The following is a 25,678-nucleotide window of genomic DNA, read 5'->3' as shown; positions in this document are numbered from 1 at the left end:
CATATGTTTCAAGAAGAGAGATGAAGCTTGTTTAAAAATAGGATACAATTTTTGATATTTAAAATGTTTGATATTTAAAATTCAGGCTGCTGAAGCACATGTAAATGTGTGTATGTGCTCCACCTGCCTGAACTGTGTGTCCAGTTATTATTTGTTCATTAAACAGTGTATGTATTTGTTTTCTGCAGAAACATGATCAGGGACAAGTTCTGTTGGATGTAGTCTTCAAGCATCTCGATTTGACAGAGAGAGATTACTTTGGTTTACAGTTGGCTGATGAATCTACTGATAACCCTGTAAGTTGACTGTTTTATGTTCATCACTGTACTCTATGTCATTGTAAAGAGAAGTAAATAGAAGCCGTTTCAATATTGTGCCATCTTCTCCAGCTGTGTCATTTGAGTGGGCTTGTATCACCTTGTAGTTACGATAGAACTAAATGTTAGTAGTTAACAAGTTTGGAGTAAAATGTTGAGATCTGTGCTTATGAAACAAAATCTTAAAAGAATATTGCTTGTTTTATTGTATCTATGTACTAGACTGCATGGTCATTGTCAGTTAGGATCAGAAATAGTAACTTTTTTTTTTTTTTTTTAATTCATTAGGACTTAGATAAAAATGAGAGGTTTCTAGATTGTCCTGCATGATATTTTGTTTCTAACCCAGATACCTGGTAGGTCTTTTAATAGTGCTTCACTAGCTGACAAGGGCTGTCAGCTCATCACCTTGATAGAAAAAGGAAGGGGGTACTTTGAAAAGGAGTGTTTATAATAGTTTATGTGCTTTAATTGAAAGGAAATTTCATTGGACTGAAACTTTGCAAATCACTTTACAATTCACCAGTAGATCCACCTATAATGTTCAGTGGCTGTAATAGCTACAGCTGTACTGCTGGGATCATGATTACTTGAAGAGTACTTCTTGAATACTTTTTTTTGTAGATATCAAATGCTCAATACTTGTTTTGAAGTGCAATTTAACTGAGTATTATTCCTTACAATACAATTCTTTACCTGATTCCCATTATATGCGTGTCAGAGTGATGGTGTCTAAATTTATCCCTCAGCTTGTGTGTCAAAAGTAATTTTTGTTCACAAAATGTGCAGAATGTGATCGGTAGAGATAAGTGACACTGTAAAGTGTTAATCATTCAGTAACTAAGGTGCATTTCAGAAGATAATGCAACTTTCTTTGGTAAGTGCAGATTTGGTCTACTGTTGTTTTACCATCAAGAGTAACTATTCTAATAAGAAGAGATACTTTTTCACCTTACTAAAAGGTTGGGATTTTCTTTTTACTTATTTTTAATGTTAACTTTAGAAGAGGAAGAAAGAAGTCACAGTACAGCCATAATTTTTTTTCTACCTGAATAGTGAACTACTTCCACATTTCTTTCTTTTCTAGAGCAAGTTATTCTTAATTACCAGAATTTAGAAAAATACTATAATGCTAAGGTTATTGATATGAGTAAGCAGTATAGAACAGTTGTAGATATTTAACAAAGCTTGCTTTTGTAACTTGTGGATAGTTCTGCTAAGACATTGGCAAGCTGGCCTCATTTAATCTTTTTATTCTAAACTTTGTTTCCAGACTGAAAAGACATAGCCATGCTGTAGAAAGGGCTGAATTATTTTTCAGCTTTGTTTAAGAAGTATTTAATTGAATATCACTCAATATTTTACTCAACATTCAGAAATTTGTAGTGTCTCTCATTATCAGTTGTCTGGCTTTCCAAAGCTTAGGCCTCTGAGCTCTTTTTTTTTTTTTCTAGTTTATTTATCTAGAAGCAGCTGAACACAACACTGTAATAGAAGGATCTGGTTAAGAGTTAGTCTGAAAGAAGAATGACTTCACAGCTATTTCATATAAGCACATGATTTAAAGGTTTAGTATTCTTTGACTTCTAAATATTTTGGCTTTTCAGCACATATCTAGTTGCCATGAAAACAATGTGTCAGAGCTAAATAGAAATGTTACCAATATTAGTCATGTAAGCTTGAAAAAATTATGTGTGTGACTAATTTCATTTTTTTTTCTATCAGTTTACTTTTACACTTGCTTCATTTGGACAAAGAAACGAGGTTGGATTGACAAATATTCTCCTTACTTGTGAAATAACACAGCGGAATATTACTTAAGATATAGTCGATACGGCAGGAGATAAAGATGATGGGGGAAAGCCAATTCTGCTGATTGAATGTGGAAACCTCTATCATTGTGTGTAAATGTGGATTTCATAAACTGCACAGGCTTTGTTTGGTTGGTTGGGTTTTTTTGTTTGTTTTTTATAGTACTGATGTCCCAGTAGAAGGCAATGCAGGAAAGCCCTGGTGCTGTGCACAGCTGAAGGGGTGTATTGGCTTGGGGTCCTGCGCACTGGGGGAGGAGAGAGCACAGACATGACTCTCCAAGAAACTGGGGTACAAACTTCATGGATCCCCAAACTTACCTGCCTCTCAGACTTACTGGGATGTGAATGGGCTAACACATCTTGCTAGCAGCACCTTGATTCATGGAGTTCTGGCACTTTTGCCTAAATCCTGTCAACTGCAGCTTCTTTATGATAGTAAGTGGTTTAACTCTCTTCAGTTTACCAGAGAGGAAAATCACCTTTTGCATTTGGATCCAGTGATGTCGCCTGTTAAATATGGTTCAAAAAACAGTTACTCCTCTGTGGTTTGACCTACACTGGTACATACCAAATTGATCTTTACAGCCAGAAGAAAATGTAAATACAAGATTTCTGCTCGGCATTTCAATTCCATCGTTTCTGGATTAACTGTAATCTCAAACAGTACTTCTCACAAAAACAGAATCTAAGGATTATCAGTCAGATCTGTGCATTTAGCAGATATATTGGATCATATACCCTTGCTTAAAGATACTGTAGAATCTTTGACTGTGTTTTGAAAGATTCTTATATAAAATTAATCTGTATCCCTGTCTGGAGAGTCCTTTCTTAAGCCTTTACATTTAGTCTTAAATATAATTGATTGTCTGAGGCTGTTTTGAAGTAATCGCCCTCTCTCTAAGATGGATCACACTGTATCTTTAGTTCCTCTTAAGTCGTCTAATAGAGAGATACAGCATTGGATGTGGTCAAAACTGTTTATTATTCCCAGTGAATGAAATGACTCGGAGCTAACTTCAGATCCATAGTGTGTGTCAAATAGCTCAGGTACCTCTGTGTGTTTGCTTTTGCCTCCCTCACATGAAAAAATGTTATAAAAAGCCTTGTGATAAATGTGTGGTAGTTACATACCCTACATGGTTAGGTCTTTATCACTTCGTAGGAACTGTGACCATGTAACTGTTTCCTGAGGCTTTTGGGCTTGCATCGCAAGGCGGGCTGAGGAATTGACCACTAATTATAACGAAGGTAGACTTAAGAATTAACTGAACTACGTTCGTATGTGCAGAGTCTTCTGGATTAAACAACTTGTAGGGCTTTGCAGACAACCATACTTCTCTCTGAAATTTGCAGCGTTGATTTTTATAAAGATTTGTCTGTACTTCCCGACAGCAGCGTTCTGCTGTAGAGGCAATCAAGATTGGGCACTGTTGTGTTGGGTAAAGTTGTTCTGTGGTCCTTCATCCAGGAGGCTGAGTGCTGAGCCTCTGATTTCCAAGATGCCAATTAGCGATTTACCAGAGATGACACGCAAGCTGACAACATGAAGAGAGTCTGAGCCAGTGGAATCACTCCCTGGATGTGTCAGACCTGCAAAATGCAGAGTCAAAACTGCTGGAACTAGTTTAAGCAGATTAACTTCTGAGTTGGGTAAATTAGCCAGCTTATAGCTCTTCACCACCACAGTTAGTCCACCTTAGATAATCAGATTAAAGAGTAGCTGAAAAATGTGAAACACACCATAATCAAGTTCTAACCTTTCTCAGGCTCATGTGACAATCGAGGAACCAAGTCATAATCAAACAGGCACTGTAAGAGACAGATACCTGGACAACAGGTAATCTTATGGAAAGAAGAACAAGAGCAACTGTTGATGATCATGTGGCACACTGTCCAGAATCAGTAACAAGACTTTGTATGGCAGTAGGACATTCTGGTAAAAAGGAATAGAAAAGCAAGAGTTTCTTGCAGTATAAGGCTATAATTGGTGCTTTTTTTGTTACTCTAAAGTTGGTGTTTTGATTCTTCTCTTTCCAGAGGTGGTTGGATGCAAACAAACCCATCAGGAAACAATTAAAAAGTGAGTACATGTATGTATTTGGTCAATTCATATATCAGTGTTATGCTGATTTCCCAGGGTACCCTGATTAATTAGAAATAACTTTTCTTGACCGTAGGAGGATCTCCTCACAGTTTGAATTTCAGAGTTAAGTTTTTTGTAAGTGACCCAAACAAGCTCCAGGAAGAATATACAAGGTAGGTCTAGTTAATTTATCCATGAAACAATTTTCTAGAAGGCTTATGTTTACAGGGAAAATTATCATTACTTTTTTTGAGGTGCGACATGGAAATTTTCTTTTAAATCATTTTTGTATCTTACGAGCAAGCTTCTAATTTTTGCCTAATAATTACAGATATGGACAATGCAGTTGCACCAAATCAATATAACAAAAAGCCTCTGTGAATAGATTTACGAACTTATATACAAAGTGAAGTAACTACATGACGAAAATACTACCAAGTAGAAACAGAAAAGGAAAATAGAGAAGAGAGGAAAAATTTAATCTCATTATTCACCCAATTTAATTTTATCCTTGTGTTCTCTCTTGTGATTAAAAAAATACCAAGCTTTCTGCATTTTATTTCTTGATATTTTTTCCTCAGTTTTCTGCTTGCACTAATAAAATTTATCTCTTTGTATGGTTTTAGTCCTAGCTTGAAGCATGTAAGCTTATTTCGATAGCAATTTGTTGAAGTCTGTTGAAGAAAATGCTCAGTATGAATCAAGATAGGAGGCTTGTGAGTTGCAATTATTGCCTGAAGAAGTGCCTCAAATTTTCAGTATTTTTAATTAGTGCTGATCTTCCCCCTAAGTGGCAGGATTTGACAGATTGGAATTTTTGGATGTCAGCCATTCTGAAAACAGGTCAGCCCCGTTCAAAAAACAATATCTGAATTACTAAGGATAGCTTTAGAAATGCAATTACCAAAACTGTGAAAATTTGAGTCCACATTTGTTTATAATTTATTTTGATTCATCATATTTTGGACAAAATTTTACACATATTTATGCAGACAGAATTTTGCTAAAATGAGTTCCAGAGATCCTGAATCAGGTTTTGTTGTATTGAAATATTTACTCTAGGAAAAATTTGGCAACTTACTGTATCAGAATAATGAAAAATGTGTTATGTAAATTAAATGAAAAGATGTAATATTTCTAAAGAGATGGAAAAAACAGTAAATGTTGATCAACATGAAGTAAACAGTAAAGAGACAGCTGTTTACTTTAAATGTTGTGCTGTAAATACAAAGCTATAAATACAGCATCCTTTTAGATGAGAAATAATGTATGATTGCTGTATCTAGGTCAGCTCTGCCTTTCTTGCTAATATGCCTAATTGCCCCTGAGAAAACTGTTTTGTATTTGGAATTATTATAAAGAGAGGGTTATTATCTGTGAGGGTTGTTTTTTTTTTTAAGCGAAGTTTGGATGCCATGTCACAAATCTGGGCTCCTTTCATGTCATCAGTATTTCCCCCTTAAAAACGAAACAAAATGCAAACTTCTGACAATTCTGTCTCAAGCTGAGACTTCTTAAAGATGCCCAGTTGTTATAAATATCATGAAAACAGAGGAATGAGTTGCCATATTAATGGACATCAGGGAACAGTTCAGTGCAAGCTTGTGCCTTACTACACCTGTGCAAATGTGTGCTCGGGTGGCAGGTTCTGAATGCCCCAGATCTGAGAGGGAGGGTCAACAGGAGCTCACCTTGTGTTGGAGAGTTTAGCTTTAGGAACTTGTCTTGGCAATGAAACTTCATGAGTTCTGTTCATGGCAGAAAGACTTGCTTATTAACGCTGACTGCAGTTAGCAATGATTCTGTCTTACCCTTTTCTATATATGTATATGTGTATATATATGTATATATCAGGAAGATGAAAAATATTGTAATGCAATGCCACCTTCGTTGTTTTAGCTGAATTTGTTGTGCAGGCTTTTTTGAATCTCCATTGCTAAAACTTCCATTGATTTCCCATTCTGCTCAGTAGTTGGTGAGGCTTCTGTGTTCAAGCTGGGGTCATTAGCTAACAAGCAATTAACTTCACTGTTAGCTGAAAACAGCGGACAGAAAATGAACTCTGCTTGGTGTTCCCTAATCGTGAAAACACTTAACTACAATGGAATATTTCTGAAAAAGCATTACACCGAAAAAAAAAAATGCAGCTGCACATACAGAATCTTTTTGTCCTGCGTTTTTGAAGCCAGAAATGTTAACAGAAAAAATAGGAAAATTAGATTTTTTTTTTATGGATGTTTTATGAAGAGATGCTCAAACTAAGCATGAATAGAACTTGTCAATTATTGTTTTTTTTAACGGGTAAAGAAATTTTGCTTTATCTGTCTTTTTTGTTTGTTTCAGTATGCATTGTAAGGTAGAAAATGAAAAGTATTTTGAAGTCTTTAAAGCCTGGTTAATGCCTCAATTTTAACTTAAACCAGGCTTCTTGCCATTTTGGTCAGTTCAAGAACTTCTAGATGGTTTTGTAGGAGTTGAGCACACAAGCTTTACATCTTTGTTGGTCCGTTTGCGAGTGTTTTGTCTCGTTTTCTTTCAAACATTGGATGTTTTAACTCTCTACTATATTTAGCTTGTAAATGACTGCATTTCAGTGCATGTTTGTGTAAATATTTATTCAAGTCTTCAAAGTGGTAGTTAATCCACTTCACGAAGACTATACAATAATAAGTAGTCCTGTGTAATCAAGTGATATATTTTGGTTTTAATTTCTTATTGCAAGCTAATATTGGGAAATGTTTGGTTTCAGTCAAACTTGAAAAAGGTGATTTTGGATAAGTAATTCTGGTGGGTGTTTATGATGAATGAGAATGTCTGACTCTCTACTTTTGAATCAGAACTACAAGAAGGAAACCAGATTAGTTTTGTAGCAATAATAACATAGGAGGTCCCAAAACAGAATAAATTTATGAGAAAGCAGGAATGATGTTTACGTTTTCCACTCGGTTAAACTTTTTTTTTTTAAATAAAAGGGCATCAGAGCCTAAATTCTACAGCTGCTTTTATGCTCTATTATAAGGGAGTTTTGCGGAAGGTTTAAGCTTGTGCTAATAACATCCTGCCATCTCAGGAGGTCTTGTTACCCCACTTCAGTCTCTGTGTGAGTGCAGGTTTATAGTAAGTGTGATTTGCCTCTTGATATAAACATTTGTACTTCTTTGAAATTGTCTGAAACCTTTGAGTGAACTATGAAGGAACTAAATTGGATGAACAAAAGATTCATTCTGAGACGTTAACAAAATATTTGGGTTTTATAGGACAAACAAAGGAAGTAATTTAGAGAGAAATCTGTTTGCACTTTCAGGTTGTTTGGGGTTTCTATGTCAGTGTTTCTGCTGCCACTGTTCCGTAGGAAATAGTTTCAAAGTGTTTATCTGTTCTTTTGGCTCTATCTCCTTGACTTGAAAGAGTGGGCCTGGGAAGATCAGATGAATTTCTAAAACAAGCTTTTCTCACATCATAATTAAAGAAAACTTGAGAAGTTCAAGGGAAGTCAATCAGAAGACATTGACATAATAGAATCCACAACTTTTAGTTAAGAATGTAACTCCAAAATACTAAGAGTAATTATTTTAATTTAAATGAAAACAGAGTAACATCGAATACTAAATAAGAATAAATTAATTCAATCTACATGGAGTACAAATCATTCTTATTGAGATACTTCTATACACAGAGGCAAAATTCAAATTTTCGTTGCCATATTAATTAGTTCTATCGTTCACATTCGTTCACCATGAAGGCATTTCTTTTTTCTCTTTTTAAACTTTAAATTCTACATAAATATTGGAAAATAAATCAGGTAGAACGTTAATTTGCAGCCTTTTAATGAAATATAATGTTTTTCATCATAACCTGTAACTAGTTTAATTTATGAAGTTGTATTATTATTTTACTAATCATAGTTTAACTTCTTTCCCATAACAGTTTAAGAAATAGCATGCAAAATGAGAAGTTTTAGTTTTGCACTAACTGAAAGCAAAATGCATTAAATTGATGAAAAATGATTACATAATTTTAGTTTTACTTATAGTGGTTTTGTTTCTTTCTTTAAATAAGGTACCAGTATTTTTTGCAAATTAAACAGGACATTCTTACTGGAAGGTAAGACATTTTTGTTGTGTTGAACATGAAATGCAGCTTTGGTTGAGAAAAAGTTAATGGTGAGGGATTTTACCTGCAAAAATAAAAATATTTTAAAAATAAATTACTGTTTGTGCAAGTAGACGTGTTTATATTAATTATGTCTCCAATTTGTTCATAGGCTGTGAAAGATTAGGGTTTTCAAAATAATCAAGTCTCACATGAAGTATGTAATTTTATTTATTTACCGTTTTAAAACCAAAACAGATTGCCCTGTCCTTACAATACTGCTGCTCTTCTGGCTTCCTATGCTGTTCAATGTAAGTATGAGTAGTATTCATGTACATGTTACTACTGAAATATATAAAAAGTAGTCTTGATTAGTTCCTAAAAATATAGTTTTTCTAGCATTATATTGTGGTTGTGGGCATGATGCTACTTTTATCATGGCTAAGGAAATATGGGTGGTTGGTTTTTCTACACCCCCCTTTCCCGCAACGTGTTTTGCTGAACTAATGTAGAAAAGATACTGGTAACACTCTGCTCGCCTTCTTTAAACCCAGGCAGTTAAAAGTCCCCAAAGAATCCTTTTGTATTTCTCTGTATTCCGAAATGTGGAGTTAGGTTGTTGTTATTATTTTTTTTTTTTCTTTCTCTTGAGAATGGTAATAAAACATTTTTTAGACACTGAAACAGTTTTAACGTACCTTAAAGTGAATCTACAAATAGACACGAAAAAGAAATTCTGTTCATATCTGGGCAAAAAGTTGTTGCCAATTTTAAGCCATCCAGTGAGTAGAGAAGTCTTGAAGGCTGAGATTTAGTCCTCTTCCTCTCTCCTCATTTTCCTTCATAATTAAGTTGTTCAGTGGAAAAAAAACCAAACACAACAACTAATCAACTAAAAGACTGTTCAGCACTTAGTTCTTGAAATTTGTGATTGTCAGAAATTCGGTTTTATAAGCAATCCTGATAGGTCCATCTAGGTTCATGTGTTTTTCTGCTATTAAAGATACATATATCTACTTTTAGTACTATGTATTCATCAAACATATCAGAGAAATAGTGTCCAGGTTAATCTTTTCAGTGGAAAAAAGTACAGTAATGCAATGTTTTATGTATAGTTTTGTTAGTTTTGGTCACCTTTTTCCAGATCAATCAATAGAACAATTTCTCCTAAACAAAACTCCTGAACTCCTGCTACTTGCAAATAGATAGGAACCACAAGTGCTGTCATGCCGTAGGGATTTGCCTTAGAAGAGATGAAATATTTGATTGTGAAGCAGGCACTGTGAAAAGTTTATAATGGTGTAAGCTTTTAAGAGTATAATATGTTTATTTTTTGAATACTGTAGAAGTGGTGGGTATGCACAATGCACTATAGTTGCATTTATATATGAGATCCTGCTGCCCTTAAGTTCCTCAATGTGCAAACCTCTGTCTAATGATTTTCTGTGCCTGCGTATTGCTAAACTCTCTCTGGGTTTAGCTCTTGGGATTCTTTATAAACACAGGTAAAGAGCAGATTTAGATCTGGGACGGTCTTGTATTCTCTGTAGTGGGTTATAGCAAGGCACGCACTCTGTTATGAAACCTGGTCCCAATTTCCAGTTTTTAAATTATTTAAAATAGGATATGTTTCTGGCAATGCCCCTTCTCCTTCCCCTTCCCCGCAGTGCCCTTGTCCCTCTGCTCAGTCCCTCCCTGCCTGATCCAGGTGTCAGGGCACCTGCCCAGGAACCCCCATCCTGCTGTGTTGCCGTCAGTTTCTCAGGTTTCACATCATGGTACTCACCTATCACTGTAGATCTGTCACGTGGATTGCAGCCATTTAAAGCTTAATTTTTTTATTATAGTTAGCCTCAAAGCCTGTATTTTTTAGCAAATGTTGTAGTTTGTATGGTTTTTTTTTTAATTCTGATAGTAAATGTGATGTTATTTCTTGTTTTAAGAAACTGTGAGCAACTATGTAAATGCACTTTTTGGTAGTTTCAAATAAAGTCTCTCAACGTGCGTGTATGTATGCATTCTTTTTTCCCATACATACAACTGAATGTACAAAAAAATATTTTTCTCATGCTTCTGAGTGAATCTTGGTACATAGTGAGTTGGTGGGTTTTGCAGAGCTTCATGAAGAAATAAGAGTTCTAGTGTTAAAATATATTTATTGTATAATTACATGAAAGCAAACGAGGGTAAAATAAAATGAGAAAAAAATCGAATAACTTTTAAATATATTAGTGTCAGCCATTATGACAGCATTTATGAATTAATTTGTGTATTAAACCACTTTATATACTTTCTTCATAAGTACCTACTCAAAGCTCTCTTTAAGTGATCTCCATGGTATTCACTGAGAATGTGACTGTTTATTCAAAAGGGAAAAGGGGAGTTCAAATGTCTTCTCTATTTTTGTTTGCTGTAGTTCATAAATTATGTGGGAGCAGACTCTTGTGGATTTGGGGGCATTGCACAGTGCCAAGTACATCAGTGATAAACAATAACCTCTCTTTTTAATATTTTAGCCGAGCTGGGAGACTACAACCATTCAGAAAACTTGCCAGGCTACCTCTCAGACTATTCTTTCATCCCTAGCCAGCCTCAAGACTTTGAAAAAGAAATAGCAAAATTACATCAGCAGCACATGTAAGGATTTACAGTAGAAGATATTTACTGACTTTGTTAAATCCTGACTGCTGGTGCTGTGCTATTGTATAAAAAAATGAGTATTTTGTCTTAAAAGTTTTTTGGCTTTTCTTTTTTTTTTCCAAGAGTATGTTTGTTATTTTTTTGGTAGATTGTCTGTATAATAAGTACCATTGATACTCTGCACAGATAGAATATCTGACAGAATGACAACGAAAATAAGTGGAAAATACATGTTAAAGGTACACTGAAAACAGTATTTGTGTGTATTAGATTGGGTAACAGGTTATAACTTCTTTAAGAGTTTTTTGTCAGTCTTTGAGAATGCTCTGTGCATAAAGGCTTTGTTTTCATGGTGCTCTCACCAGTAAACAAGAGTTACTTTAGAAGTAACAAAGTCCTTTCCTTCAGTATCTGCTCTTTCCTGTGTGCAAGTCTGTGACCTTTTACTAAAGAGGAAAAGGCAATGAAGCAATGGAAAATATTTTTTTTCAGTGTGTTAACATTGTGGTGCTTTTTCAGTGATGATTCCTTGGTATTTTAGAACTTAAGCACTTCTCATTACAGTTAAGAGAATGTACGGTATATTTCCAAAACCTTTGCTTAATTGGTCCATGTTGTTGACTTTAGAAACTATGAATGTTATGCTACATTTCAGTCAATGGCTTAGCAAATTCTGCTAGGTACTGTAAAGAAATTAAAGTGAGTTGATGGTAATTTATAAGTATGAACCTTGGAGAGAAATTCCTGTTATCAATACAAAATACAGGACAGCAAGAGTAATTTCCAGTTTCTAGAGCTCCACAGACATTTAAATGATACAGTGCATTAGAAATAAAATGTGTGTGTTTGCAAGCTGTGTTGTGGACTCTTGTCAAGACTTTGTCATTACGGAAGCACAAGTGTTTTTCTGTTAAAAATTTGGGGTTACAGTCTGTTTATGGTGAGAAAGGAAATTCAGATTTCAGAGTGGAGTAGAAGTAGTAAAATGAATGTAGATTGTCTGTTTGAGCTCACGAGGGAGCCTGATGTGGGGGTTATGCTGGAAAGTTTCTGATTTAGCTTCTTTCTTTCAGAGGGTTGTCTCCTGCAGAAGCAGAGTTTAATTATCTCAATACAGCGCGTACCTTAGAACTTTATGGAGTTGAATTGCACTATGCAAGGGTAAGTTTGGATGAACTAGTACTGTAAAGTAAAAATGGATTCCTCTGAGATTTATGGAAAAAGAAAAATGTATTTTTAGTGAGCCTTCCTGCCTGCTGCTTACAAGAGGAAAAAAAATGTAAATAATATTGTCTTATTAGGTGCCTGCCATTTACCAGTTTCAATAATCCCTATTTCACTCTAGTGAGGGTATTTCTTTGCTTAAATATGAGGTTAATTATACATGTATAATTCAGGTTGAGCCTTGTTGGCCTGAATGCCTATTCAGGTGGCTACTGGTGAATAAGAAAAATGTACTTGTTGAATGTGCTTTGGATATTTAAGGGTCTGTCAACTTTCAAAAATATTTCATTTGGTTCAGATTAGAATCAAGTTATAAATCACTATCATTATATAATACAAACTGTTAATGTAAGGTAAGCATAATATAATTTTATATCAGTTTTATCTGGTAAGGCAGGGAGCTCAAGGTCTTGACTTGAACAATCTTAACCTGTCAGTACTAGTGCCACCATTTCGGCAAAGCCTCTGAATAGAATAATTTTTCATAACCAAGACATCTCTGGTTTTTAAGTATCCCTGTCCTACTCCCAAAGGCTACAGAAACTTGCAGTAGAATTTAAAGTGGACCCCACTTCACTGCTCTCTGTGTCCTGCTGGTTTTGCACATGTATTGAAAGATGAATAGGAGGTGTTTGATTAGAGTGCAGAGATATTTTGGGAAAACTGTACTATTTAAAAATGCTTACAATATTGTTTGTTTTAGAATCTCTCCTCTCTGTGTTCTGAGATTGCAATTTCCTTTCAGGTAGGAACTGAAGCTGTTGGTTGCTTTTAGTGTAGCAAACATCAAGCCAGTCTATTAGTGCTGTTATAGTCTATGTTATGTGTTTCTTCAAGGTTGGTGGAAGATAGAACATCTGACTTAGGAAATTAAAATTCTGTGGTAGCTTATAAAGAACTTGGAACAAACATTCAGGCGTGTGCTAAATAATTTAATTCTTACGTGTCTTATTAAAACACTTTTCCTTCCCTGTCAACTGAGATCTGTTTTACTATGGTATCTGCATATTCAGAGAGAGATGAGAATGAATATATATGAGGCTTCAAAGATATTGTTCTTCAAATAACTTCTCTCTCTTTTTTTTTTTTTTTAAGGATCAGAGTAACAATGAAATAATGATTGGAGTGATGTCAGGCGGAATACTAATTTTTAAGAACAGAGTACGAATTAACACCTTTCAGTGGTAAGGACAGCTGTTTAACCTCATGTTTTGTTAAGTAGTTCAAAACATGTTTTTATCACTACCAGTGTCACACACTTCAAAAGAGACTGAAACTTAGTTGTAGCCTATCAAGATGCAATGATTTACCTCACGCTGTGCTGTGGGTAATTTTATACTGAGGTTTTGTCCTGTTCTGCATGCTGTGCTGTTAAACAGTTGTGGTGCAAACTATAATGAATTTTAATACATGTTTTCTCCACAAGTTTGTAAGCATACTTGATGTTTAATTAACTATATAGCCATGGCCAGTGTTACAGTCTAGCTCATAGTCTTTAAAGTGACAACTGAACTTAAAAATATTAACCTGGAGAGTGATTGCACTTATCTGTTTTGTTATGAGTAAGTTAATTGCGCTGTGTGTGTTAAATTTGATGTAGTATGGCACTTGAGGATAACCAAAGTGGAGCAATAATGTCGTCAATCTGCAGGTGGATGTCATCTCTTCATGCATGGATAACCATTTTCATAAGGATCAAAAAAGTGCATCTGTTGCAGAAAATGGTCTCTTAACTACAATAGTTTTTAAAGCTGTTCTGTCAACAAGGAGTTATCCTGATTAAGTGTTACTCTAGTTTTCAGTCCTCTGAAGTTGCAGTCCTGTTCTTATTTATTCATATGAGAAGGGGATAGATCTAAGAGAAATCCTGTTCTGCACTATAACTTCTCCAGTGCTGTGTAGAAATTATGTCACCTTCCCCAATGCTTTTTTTAGTTCCCTCAGAAGGAACCTTCCCTTGGTTTCCTTTGCCTGCTTGGAATCCACTTTGACAGCCTTACTTACTACATATGTCAGAGTATGCTAGAACAGCATTCTGAGTGGGTGAAGTCAGCCATATAAAATTATCATGAGAGACATTAGTTTCCCAGGCACAAAAGCTGTTTGCTCTAGGAAAATGATGAAAGGTTTCACATTATCATTTGCTCCTGATCTGATTTTGGGCAATGCAGCACTGGACTTTTCTAAAGCTCTTGGCTAGTCTCTCATCTTCAGATAAATAGATTAAATTGATTACCACAGTTGAAACTGGGAAGACTTTTCTCTAAATTCAAACTGATATAAGCAGTTGAAATCCTTGGAGTTTTGTTGTTTGCTGTTAGCACAGGGTAAGATCCATTGCCTATAATCAGTGACCTGTTTTCACTTAGTAAGTTCCCTTGCAGAGATTCAGGGTGTTAATCACAGTCTTGATCTTTCCTGCGAACCAGTGAATTTCTGCGACATTCTGATTTTCTGTTCTAAGCTTAGTCTCACGTTTTCCTGGAGGATGTTAGGTGGTTTACCATTTTGAGAAACAGTGTGAATGGTTAAATCATAGTAGATTTCTCAGAGAGAAAGAAAAAACAAAGCTGTGACATAAGCGTTATCCACAGAAGTCTGAAGCAATTACAGAGCATGTAGATTGTTAATCTTCATGGTTAGTTGGGTAAATTAAAACTGGATCTTGCAATGGTAAGTCTGGAACTGCTGTACTAGTCAGTCAGACCTGCCTTTGTAATAGCAACATGTTCTAAGAAAGGGATCCTTCAGCTGGTAAGAGTTTTGAAGCATTAGAGCCATTTCTGTGTTAAGGCTGCTTTATAAATGCAATGCTGTAATAGTCAGGAAGGTTTTAATTCAGGCTGCTTTTACTGCTGTTATTTTTGGGAAAACAGTAGTAGTAGAAATAGGTTCTGTAAACATGCCTGTAAATTACTGAGTATGTACAATGTAAGTCATAATTAAGCTACATGTCCCTACAGGAAGCTAGAGGTTTCTGTAAGCTCTGCTTTGTATTGTTTGCAAGCTAGGGAATGGTGATCTAAGTTTTTAGTGTGTTTTTTGTGTGTACATAATTACCCAAACTGTTCTTCTTTGTATTCAACCATATCAGCTGACATCGGGAATATTAATTTCTTTGTGTGAAGACTGTAATATCAACATAATTGGTCTTTGAAAACCAAAACAAATCAAAACCAACAACACACCACCCCCCCCATTTTGTTCTATTATAGACTTTCTTTTACTATGAGTAAGGATCTGAAATGTGAGTTCTCACAATATAGCTCAGTAGTAGAACTATTACCTTTCCTTGTTAGCTGTAGTCATGCAGCTGCTCCAGTGACACCATTACTGATGCTTTTTCTTCTTGCTTCTGCTTACTCTTGTGCAACTGGAGCCATGTAATGTCTTCCCAGTGCTTCATGGCTCTAGTGAATGTTTAGATATCCCTTTTTCAGTACTCCTGAGCTGAGTTTTGAGGTGAGAGGATAGACAGGCATGTATGTGGGGAGAAATAACGGTTTAACTGTAGTGCTCAAGGAGAATCAAGTAAAATGTCTTCGCCATCTCCCTCTTAATTTGGTATTATATCAAAATTGCATATTGCAAACCTTTTGATCATGGGGAGGAATGAAACAAGAGGGAGACAAGGCAGGAATAAAGCAAAACAAAGGAGACCGCCTGTTATCCAGTGTGTCCTAACTTGATCTCCGTGTGTTGTGGGTAATTCCTCTTTTCCCCAAAATGTGCTACCAGGCGCAGAGACCCAGAAATCAAGGGAGTAGACCTTGCCCTTGAAGACCAAAGGAGAGGAGCATGACCTTTCCTTTGTTACTGTATCACCTGTTCAGCAGTGGAGATATGCTTTCCTTGGCCTCTCTTTTGCAGTCAGTGTACCCCTGGAAAGATGCTTTGCCTTTCACATCCATTGCCAGTGGCAATTGCAGTTGCACTTTGGATTTCCTAGTTTTATCCCCGAATGCCTAGGTAGCACTTCTGTTCTACCTTGGTCATCTGATTCTGCTTCTACATCCTGTATGCTTCCTTTCGTGTTTGGAGTCAGTCAGCAGTTCTGAGTTCATCCATGATTGCATGTTTCTAGCACATCAGGACTGCTCTGGATTGAGAAGACTGTCCTTTAAGACTGGCCACCTCTCTTCAGCTCCTGTGCCCCAAGCAGCAGCTTCCAAAGGATTTTACCTACCAGAGCTCTGAGCAAGCTGGAGTTTCTTCTCCTGAACTCCAGGGTTGTTTAGTCTGCTGCATCCCTCCTCATTTCCCTTAGGATCTCAGCGTCACCATCTCACAGCTGCTGGAGCCAAGTTCGTCTTTGACTACGGAATCTGGACAGTCCTTCTTTGCTTGTGAGCTGTGCTACCAAGAGCATCTTTGCTAGATGATTGGTCCAGAGCCTCTATCAAGGAAATCTTGATTGAGAAATCTGCTGGATTGCTTGCGTCCTGCTTTATCAACTCTTCCAGCAAGGGTAGGAGCAGTAGAGTCCTTAGTGAGAACACAGGCTTGATATCATGAGGATCCTTCCACGTGTTTGAGTACAGAACTTGTAAATATCTCTTCATTTTAAAAGATGTATCTAATGATTTAAGATGCCTGAGGTGACTGGAGACTGGAAAAATCGTACTCAGAAAATATTATTGATGCCTACCTGTTCTTACACTTTTACTTAGATTTGGACCATTGTTGACAGCCAGAGAAAGGAAACATAGGCAGACAAACATGCCTTTTACTTTGGCCGAGTAAAGATATTCTTATTTAATGACTAGCAGGGTGTTAGCAGTGCATATGAACTCTCTCTTATCTGCTCTATTTTTCAAATATAGCTGAGATTCAGTTTTGCTGAATCATTTCTTTGTACTTGAGTGGTGACTCTTTTGGGTTGAGTTAGACCTGATTGACTAATGTCATAGTTTTGAATCTGTTCCAAATGGTTTCAGGCTTAAGAGGCAGCTGACTTCACTCTGCCTGAGTTATGGGGTGAGATTAAAAACCAGCATATATAGCTTTCATCCTTATCATTCTTCTCGAGTCTGTAAATCGCCAAAGGCGGTGATTTCTTTAGCAGAAAAAAGAGTAAAAGGTGGTAGAGCGTTTTTATAAATGTAATAATTTTGATATATTTTCAGGTTTTCTACTGGCATGCTAAGCAAATCTGATATGCTGTAGAGTGTGTGCAGTCAAGTTTTTAGAAAAGCTATATATTAAAATGGTTTATTAATTGCCCTGTACCCCAAAATCTTAGAAAATTAATCATAAAATAGTCATGGTTAACTGCAGCCCAAATAGTCCAACAAAGCTTTTTTCTGCTTTTCCCACAGACCGCTATAATCACTAGTGTCTAGCCCATCCAGTAAATTTAGGGCCCATCCCTAATTATTCTTAATCAATAGTTTGTCACAGGAGGTGCTAAGAAAATTGCTGCATTGCCAGTGGAATGCTTGATTTCAGTAGATAAGTTGCACCCCTTTTATAGCTTTTTAATCCTTGAGAAGCTAATTTCAGTAGCAACAATTTGTTAAGAACTGAAAAACAAAACGAAAACAACAACAAAAACCAACATGGAACAAAAAAATGGGATGAAATTCTAGCTGCTGCTTTTTCTATTTTTTTTAACAACAAAGCTAGGAAAGAAAAAAATATATAGGAAAATATTTAAATAAGCATAATTGAAAGGCTAATCTCTCTGTTATTGGAGATAGAAACTCTCCCAACAAATTAGGACATCCAAGTTAAGTTCCTGCTTTGAATAATTCCCTGGAGAAAAATGGTTCCATTTGATTTAGTTAAGAAGATAATTCCTGTATATAGAGATCCAGCTTGGGTGTCTGTTAGTGTTTTGCTTCTCAGTCTTCCTAGTCTGGAGAGTTAGAGTTTTTTATTCATCAAGGTGATTAATAAGGCCAGTAATCCCAGTCACTATTGAGCTCTCTGTATGTTCTTCATGAATATGCTTGTCTCAAAAATTGTAGCACTGTCTTCACTGATGTGGTGGGGGCTTTGTTGGTTGTTATGTGTTGGGGTTTTTGTTGTTGTTTTAGTAGGTTTCTGTTTTGGGAGGGTTTGTTTGCTTGCTTGCTTGCTTTTGTAGCTTTATCAAGCCAATATAGTAACTGGGAGTACAGGGACTGTGAGAGATGACAGTTCAGATTAGTAAGGGTACTCTGTGTAGACATGCTGTATTGTAAACCCTGAAGTTTACTGTGTAATTTCCTTCAATTAACTGTGATTCTTTTGATAATATTTGAGATTGTCTTTAGTTTTGCATTTCATGACAATTGTCAGTGAAATTTCCTTTGAGTGAGAGAGCATCTGAATTTAGTGTTCTGTAGTTCGCAGTATCATACCTGTTGTTCTGTTTCAAAGTCTCAGAACTTACTGTATTTTTTCTTGTTACAATTGTAACCTTGCTTTCATTCTTGACCAAATTAATGCTCCTGTATATTCAATAAAGGATGTGCACAACTGTAATATTGCATTTCTTTGAAAAAGTATATCATTAGATTCTGATGGAAATATAGCCTGCCTTTTCCCGTTTAGTGTAACCAGCATTGCAGTGACCATCCAAAATGGTCTGGAATTACTGTCAGCTTTTTGTGTGTTTCTAGATATTTTGCAAGATGCAAAGATCTGTAGGCTGATTTTTCCCTGTCCTGTGATATTTTAAATGTGTTGTTCATCCTCATAGCATAATTTTTTTTTTTTTTTTTTGGTGTTTGTTTTGTTTGATGTTTTCCTTTTTGTGTTTGTTGGTTTTTAACTTTATAAATACTCAGATTGCAAGTCCTTATCTCTGTGCTTATATCTTGTCTTAGCGATTTTACTAAAACAAGTTCTGGTTATATTCCAAGACATGTAACAGCACAGAGAAAAATGTCCCCTGATTCCTGAAAGACATTCTAAAGTATTTTTTCGTATTCTAAGGGATAATGAAAGCAGTCTCAGAAAAGAGAACATCACATTGGGATGACCTGGGGATAGAATAGCTCTTTGGACTTTGGAACTGGGAAAAGATTAAAATTAGTAACTGTCGTGGGTTTAAGATGGGAACAAGTGAGTTTGATAACTTAAATACATGGCTCATAAATTTTGAATTATACAAGGTATTTTATGTAATCTTTGATATCTTATTTTCTGACGATGGAAATTTCATGGAAATGAAGTGAAATCTGTTCTCTCGAGAAAGTGTATTTTCAGTAGGTGTATTTAAGCCTTTAACTATGGTTCAATATACTAAGTGTTTAAATATTGTGATTTTTGTTTTCCTTTTAGGTTGAAGATCGTAAAAATTTCTTTTAAGTGCAAACAGTTTTTTATTCAACTTAGGAAAGAATTGGTGAGTACTGTCTTAAATTTCATCTCCAAAAATGAGAGCGATTAAATTTGTCTGTGCTGCACATCTGCATTATACTGACTGTTATGTTGATTCTTGCCTATATCTGCAATTAAAAGTCCAGTTTCACCAATGTTCTGTCTATTTTAGTTCTCAAATGGGCCATTGGAATGCTTTATAAGCCTTTTTTTCAACTGATTTGCCGTATTTTAGATACTTTTAGATCTACATTTGTATGCAGGAAATGCAAGTTGCTTATATAAGAAGAATGCTGAAAAGGTTGAAAGCAAATCAGTATAAAATTTAAGTTTCAGAAGATGCCAAATTAAAGGTAATGCCTAATGCTGCTTTAGTCATATATGTGCTTGTAAGTAAACGTTGGATTAAAACATGCTGATTTGTATTCAGATTTAATAATACAAGTTTGCGTAATTACATTTAAACAGAAGAGATAAGAATGTCTTTGCAGTTTTAAATTACATACGATAATTTTATATGCGTACTTCTGAATTTGTTGAGGAAAAGGTGAAGCTTTCTGTGAAGAAAGTGTATTTCACTGCTTGTGGTGTGTGTTTGCTACCCTGTGAAGCACCACAGGACCTCTGTGTGTTTAATTCAGCAAGAAATGGACTGTTCCACGTCTCCAAGAGATTAGTCTAAGCCCATCACAGACATATCACTGGGGAAAGACGGAGGAATTAATTAAAAATATAGCTATGTGATTAACTCATCAGATCTGTTAAGAGGTTTTGTGCAGTTCTTAGAGCTGAAAGGATTTGAAGACCTGAATGCAGAGTTACTGACTAGATAAAAAAAGATCAATTCCAGGCAGAAATGCATCTGAGTACTACAGGAGTATTCCAGATTTAGAAAGAATGTGGTTAAACAATAAAAATATAAAGAGCGAACACCTGTTACGTCAGATCACACCAGTGGCTGATGACTGGCACTAGTCAAGCTGTACATCTTGAAAGCAGGTCCTTTAAAATGAGACCCAGGAGTCTGCAGTTTTCACAGATGGAACTACCTGACCTCCTGCAGACTCTGCATTGTGTATTAGTTGACAAGAGAAGTTTCACCTGTGTGCTTAGAGCAGCTGAGTAGCTGTCAGTTCTGAAGTAGGATAAACAGGAGTTAGAGGATTTTGGAGTAATGATGATGCTAATAAAAAAAAAAAAAAAACAAAAACAAAAAAACCCCAACCAAACAGAAAAACAACAACTTCAGTGATTATGTGAAATAAATGGGGATATCTGTGAATATGAGCAGGCATCATGCAATGTGAGCTGAAAAATTATAATGATACAAAGAAGGTGGAGGGAATATTTCATCGTAGTGACACAGGTATTTCATAATATCCTACAGGAGCTATAGGCTACTTCTGAAAGGCGAACTGACCTCTAACAGCCCAGAGGTCAAATTTTGTCTTGATACCAGTTTGTGTACCTTCCATTACAGTTGCAGGAATGGTGTATTTAGGTTTGAGATGAGAATTTGGGTTTTTATTTGGAATTCAGAAATTATGAACCACAGTTGTTTTCTAAATCAGAACTTGAGGAAAAGGTTGTAGTAGCAGAGTTCAGGACATTGAAGATTGAGATACCCAAATATAAAATTGGTTTGATTACTGTACTTGAGTGTTTTCCCCATTTTCTGCAGAAAAAAACCTGCATATAATTGAAGGTAATATAGCTTTCTCATCTTGTTTGTTTCTGTTGCCTTTTTAATACTCTGCATATTGTTAGTTGCACCAGAATGTCGTATGTGTAACTAATGCAATTTCTCTGCTGAGACATCTTATCCAAGCCAACAAATTAAAAAACCTCATAGTGTTTTCCTTTAAACTCTATTTATCAGATGAAAACTGGTGGCAAGAACTTAATTTTCATTCATTCCAAGTCATGAATATCTTAAGATCAAAGCTAAAATTTGGCTTCCAAAGAAGGTGTACTTAAGTTAATTTTTAAATCAAACCTCATATTAAAATTGTTATTTCCAGAGTTACTTTCCCTCATAGACTAGTAGGATAAGATTAATCTCACCTGTATTCAGCCTCAGCTAGGTTAAAAGAACGTATTTTCTGTTTCATGATAATTAGCTAACCAAAGCTAATTATTAGACTTCCTCTATAGTAACCAGACACAAGCAAACAGAGAAACGTCTTGCGTGAGTTGGAAGTACGTTTTAGGATGGATTAAGTTGCTCTCTGGTGGTATATCCTTCCTTTTGCTTTCACTCCCATTAACAATGAAGGGAGCCTAAATGGCCCTTTTTAGGCAGCAGGAACTAGGTGAAGTGACTCCGTGATTGCACATTTGGTATGTAAAACATCTCTAGTCTAGTGCTTTGAGTGCATATTTAAAAGCACTGATTTACGATATGGCAGTGAAAACACATTTGTGGTATGCTGATTATGTGTTTCAAAGTTGTTTGTAAATATATAATGAATTTTACAGCTGAGTAACCATATTTATTCAGATGCAAAGCTGAGATGCTGTAGGATATTAAGGTGGTGGACTTGGGAAAGGAATTTTCCAGTATGTTTATTTTTTCCAAAATGGGCTACATATGCTTTTAAGAAGTCCTAAACAGATAAGATTCAAATACTGCTGAAGCGTGTTGAGAGCTTTTAATTGCAACTGTCCTCAAAAGTGCAAGTGCCTTATCTTCTAATCACCTATTAAATTTATTCCCTGACTTGGCATTGCTTAGAGGCATCAACATAAGTAAAGAATTATTTGCCTGCTTTTAATAGATTATATCTGTGTTTAAATAAACCATTGAAAGGAAGTCAGATGACGCAGTTTAATGTCGAAGTCATTTTCTACTGGTAGCATAACATAATCTTGAATGGAGGCTGGTTGTGTATTCTGGCAATTACATAGCTGGAGCAGACATCCACCAGAGTAGATTTTCTTTCCATTGTTTCTTCATGATTTTGTGGGGGGGAAAAAAGTTGTGTATGACTTCATTTGGCATTAGAAGCCCCCTGAGCCATAACTTCACTGGCAGTTTTTTCACCATATTTGTGTTTGTTATGCCTGTTCCGTATGCTGCTTCCCTTACATGCTTTGAAGCTGTTTGAGAATAATTCAGTAATTTCATTTTTCCAGATGTTTCCCTAAGCTTCTCTGATTTTACTTAGTTGCACCCTTGGCTGTTGTAATGTCAGTGGTGGGCATCAAACTGTTAATGCTGTCGTGTGTACTTAGTGCTTCTGATTCTTTGACAACCAGATAAGCTGTTCATGTGTTCTTTTGCTCTTTTAAAGCTCAGATGTCCACTGAAAAATTACTTGAGTATGTGAAAAAATAGTGTAGTGTTGTCCATGACTAAGACCTGGTTTCAGTGAGTGGCCAGAATATATGATATGATATATGATATGTCTGAAGTTTGTGCTTTGAATTTTTTATTTTTACTGACTTTTAGAAAGAACTTGGGCTGGAATCACGAGGCAATATATGGGCTTATCTGCCCAAGCACATACTTGATCTCAAGTAACACTGGCATTCATTAGATGCCTAGTTGATTGTTGCCTAATCCTATCAAAGCTTCTGCCATTGGGTTTTTGCATGAAGAGCAAATACTGTTGGCACAATCTGTGTTGCTTCCACAGACTTTTGTGGAATATCTTGAGTCTATGGAGCATCTGCTGCTTATAAAGCACAAGTCTTTGTCTCCCTCAGAGATGGGGGTAGGGAGTTTTTGCTTTGTTCTGGGATTTTTTCTTTGTTTAGGCAAAGAGAAAGAGACCCAGTAGAGAATACATTTTTCCAACCCAGTTTCTCTCCTGAGCAGTGAGAGATCTGCTCTGAAGTCCTTGTTTCAGATCAGGCAAAAGTGGGTTTGAATGAATGTCCCCACCCAAGGTGAATCCTCAAGGGCTGAGTTGTTGTATGTCAGAGGGACCACCAGTATGCAGTTTGCTTTTTTTTTTTTTGTCGTTTGAGGAAGATGAACCATAAACCTGACTTAGACTTGATGTTGCCCTATCCCTCCAGTGCTGCTTCTTGGATTCTATAGGTAGCCTGCCACATGGTGTACATTTGTAAGGCTATGATTTAAATTCACTTTCATGGTGGTATTTGGTTTACCTGCAGTTTCAGACTGGGCTCTGAGCCTCATGATTGGTATTGCATTCCAGCTGCTTCACTCTTCTCCCTCTCTGTAGTAAGCAGACTGTTTCCTTCTCTCTAATAGGAACCATGGACACAATTAGAAAATAGTCATTTCAGAGCAGGATCCAACTCTGACTCCCTGAAGTAGTCTCCTAACATTGTCTCAACAGACCAGAAACCCTGAAATCCCTGGGTGTCCTGTTGTACCATAGAGCATTCAGCATCTTCCTGGAGCCTTGTGCTATAAGAACATTTTCATAGGCTGCACTATAACTGTCCTGTTACTTTATGTGCTTTTGGCTGAAGTACTGTGGGCATTACAAAAGTTGCCTTGGGATCTTATGCTGAGCCCACATTGACTCAAGCCTACTTTTTGCAGGGAAAAGAGAGGCAACTTTATTCTAAATCGAACTACCAGACAGCAGCAGAAGCAGGGCTTACACCCCAGAATCATCAGCAAAGATGAAGTACAAGTGCCAAACTTATGTTGGGATATTACAGAACCTGCCAGGGTGGATAGAAAAAGGGTGGATGCACTTAGGAGCCAATATCTTATACTCTTCTTTAAAGGTTGATTCCTAACTGTAATTGAGATGAAGGGTAAGGGTTTAGAATCAGTTCTCTCTGCACTGCAATGAAAGCCTTAAAAGCTATGAATAGAACTATTGTTAAGGTACCTTTAAAGCTCTAACACACCAAGTTCCTCTGAAAGTGCTGTTTCGCATTACAATTAAGCTGATCTAGCTGCAGCTACTTCTCATCATGTGATTCCAGCTCCTCCTTCATGCTTCATGCCTGATCTAGTGATCAGATGGTGGCATGAGAATCAAATGAGCTCATTCTCTGGAATACAAACTAGGGGAAACAGCAGGATTTTTTTTTTTCCCCAATCCATAATTATAATGCCTTGGGTGACATAAAAATAAATGGTCATCAGCTCATATAACTTGTCAAATTCTCTTTTTCCAGCAGTAGAAAAAGCAGGCAGAGCAATAGAATTTGTTGCATCATAAGAACTTTGTTGGAATCTAAAATCTCAGCTGATTCATTGTTTACTGGATCCAGATGAGGCAGTTCATAATTTTACATAATTGCTCTCTTGCAGAATAGTAATGTATCTTGTTTATATTATTGTCCGTTTACATTGTTGATAAAGCCTTTTTAACCAAATACGTAACAGAGTTAATTTCTCTTACCTTGTCTGTGACTTTTAATTCTTAAGTACGTCTGTTGACATGTCTAGAAAATACAGGGAAGAGCTGGCAGTGCTTAGAAATTGAGAAAAGATAAGTTAATTTTTGTAAATTGAAGCAAAATATCAGGTTTCAGTTTCTTGCATATAATTTCTTGAATTTCATCAATAGATACTTGGAATTTGGTGTTTGCTTTTTAAATCCATTTGATTCTTTGCCCTAAACTCATCACGTGGCTGAAAATACAGCATTGTTCTTAGCCATTAGTTACAACACCTTCCCAAATACAACACTGGGAGAAGAGCTGCAGGTCTCTGCTCCAGTACCTCAGCAGATCTAAAGATGAGCAGGCCAGCAAAAGCTTAACTTGGAAAAGGAGTTTACTTTCAAGTGAAGACAGTTAGGGTGTGCTAAATGTTGTGGAGGATTTAGTTCTGTTTAGAGAAAACAGAGAGCTGATGGTGTTTTCTGACCTACAAAGGTTGTAGTCAAGCTCCCTCAACAGGCGGAATAGCTTAGCTTGCTTTGCAGTTTTGCCTCTTTCCCTTATTAGGAACCTAATTAATCATTTAGAAGTAGGCACAGCAGTTGCTCTTAATATCAATACCTGTTCCCAGTTTCTGATTGGCACGTGTCCGTGACAGTTCCTCATCTTAACTGTACTAATCTTTGAACAGGGAGACAATGTTGCCTCTGATTTCTGGAAACGCAGACATGTTTTAATGTAGCTAGGTCCTAGCTTTTGTGGGTGTTTCTTCACATCTCCACTCAATGTCACAAAACAGATTGTTAATCTTTGAGCAAGCTCATTTAAAAAAAAAAAATAAAAAAAAAGAATACCTTCAAAGAAAACTTAAGAGGTATTTT

The 25,678-nt window shown here is 36.1% G+C and overlaps 1 protein-coding gene across 4 annotated transcripts in view; it reads left to right on the top strand.

Moving 5' to 3' along the window:
- The window catches only part of PTPN4 (protein tyrosine phosphatase non-receptor type 4), a 112,289-nt gene that overhangs the window by 48,330 nt on the left and 38,281 nt on the right, over positions 1 to 25,678 (top strand). Inside the window, exons 3-13 of one of the 4 annotated variants that reach the window (XM_071810870.1) lie at positions 189 to 296; positions 2,043 to 2,081; positions 4,169 to 4,211; positions 4,309 to 4,387; positions 8,274 to 8,318; positions 8,565 to 8,617; positions 10,823 to 10,943; positions 12,020 to 12,107; positions 12,874 to 12,915; positions 13,266 to 13,354; positions 19,440 to 19,503. In XM_071810870.1, coding sequence (XP_071666971.1) covers positions 189 to 296; positions 2,043 to 2,081; positions 4,169 to 4,211; positions 4,309 to 4,387; positions 8,274 to 8,318; positions 8,565 to 8,617; positions 10,823 to 10,943; positions 12,020 to 12,107; positions 12,874 to 12,915; positions 13,266 to 13,354; positions 19,440 to 19,503 — 771 coding nt within the window. The remainder of the gene's footprint in view (positions 1 to 188; positions 297 to 2,042; positions 2,082 to 4,168; positions 4,212 to 4,308; positions 4,388 to 8,273; positions 8,319 to 8,564; positions 8,618 to 10,822; positions 10,944 to 12,019; positions 12,108 to 12,873; positions 12,916 to 13,265; positions 13,355 to 19,439; positions 19,504 to 25,678) is intronic. The other 3 variants (XM_071810871.1, XM_071810872.1, XM_065840809.2) reach the window with 3 other exon arrangements.

The sequence above is a fragment of the Patagioenas fasciata genome, chromosome 7 (assembly GCF_037038585.1).
Source record: "Patagioenas fasciata isolate bPatFas1 chromosome 7, bPatFas1.hap1, whole genome shotgun sequence".
Classification (NCBI taxonomy): domain Eukaryota; kingdom Metazoa; phylum Chordata; class Aves; order Columbiformes; family Columbidae; genus Patagioenas; species Patagioenas fasciata.
This window is presented reverse-complemented; position numbering and strand designations above follow the sequence as displayed.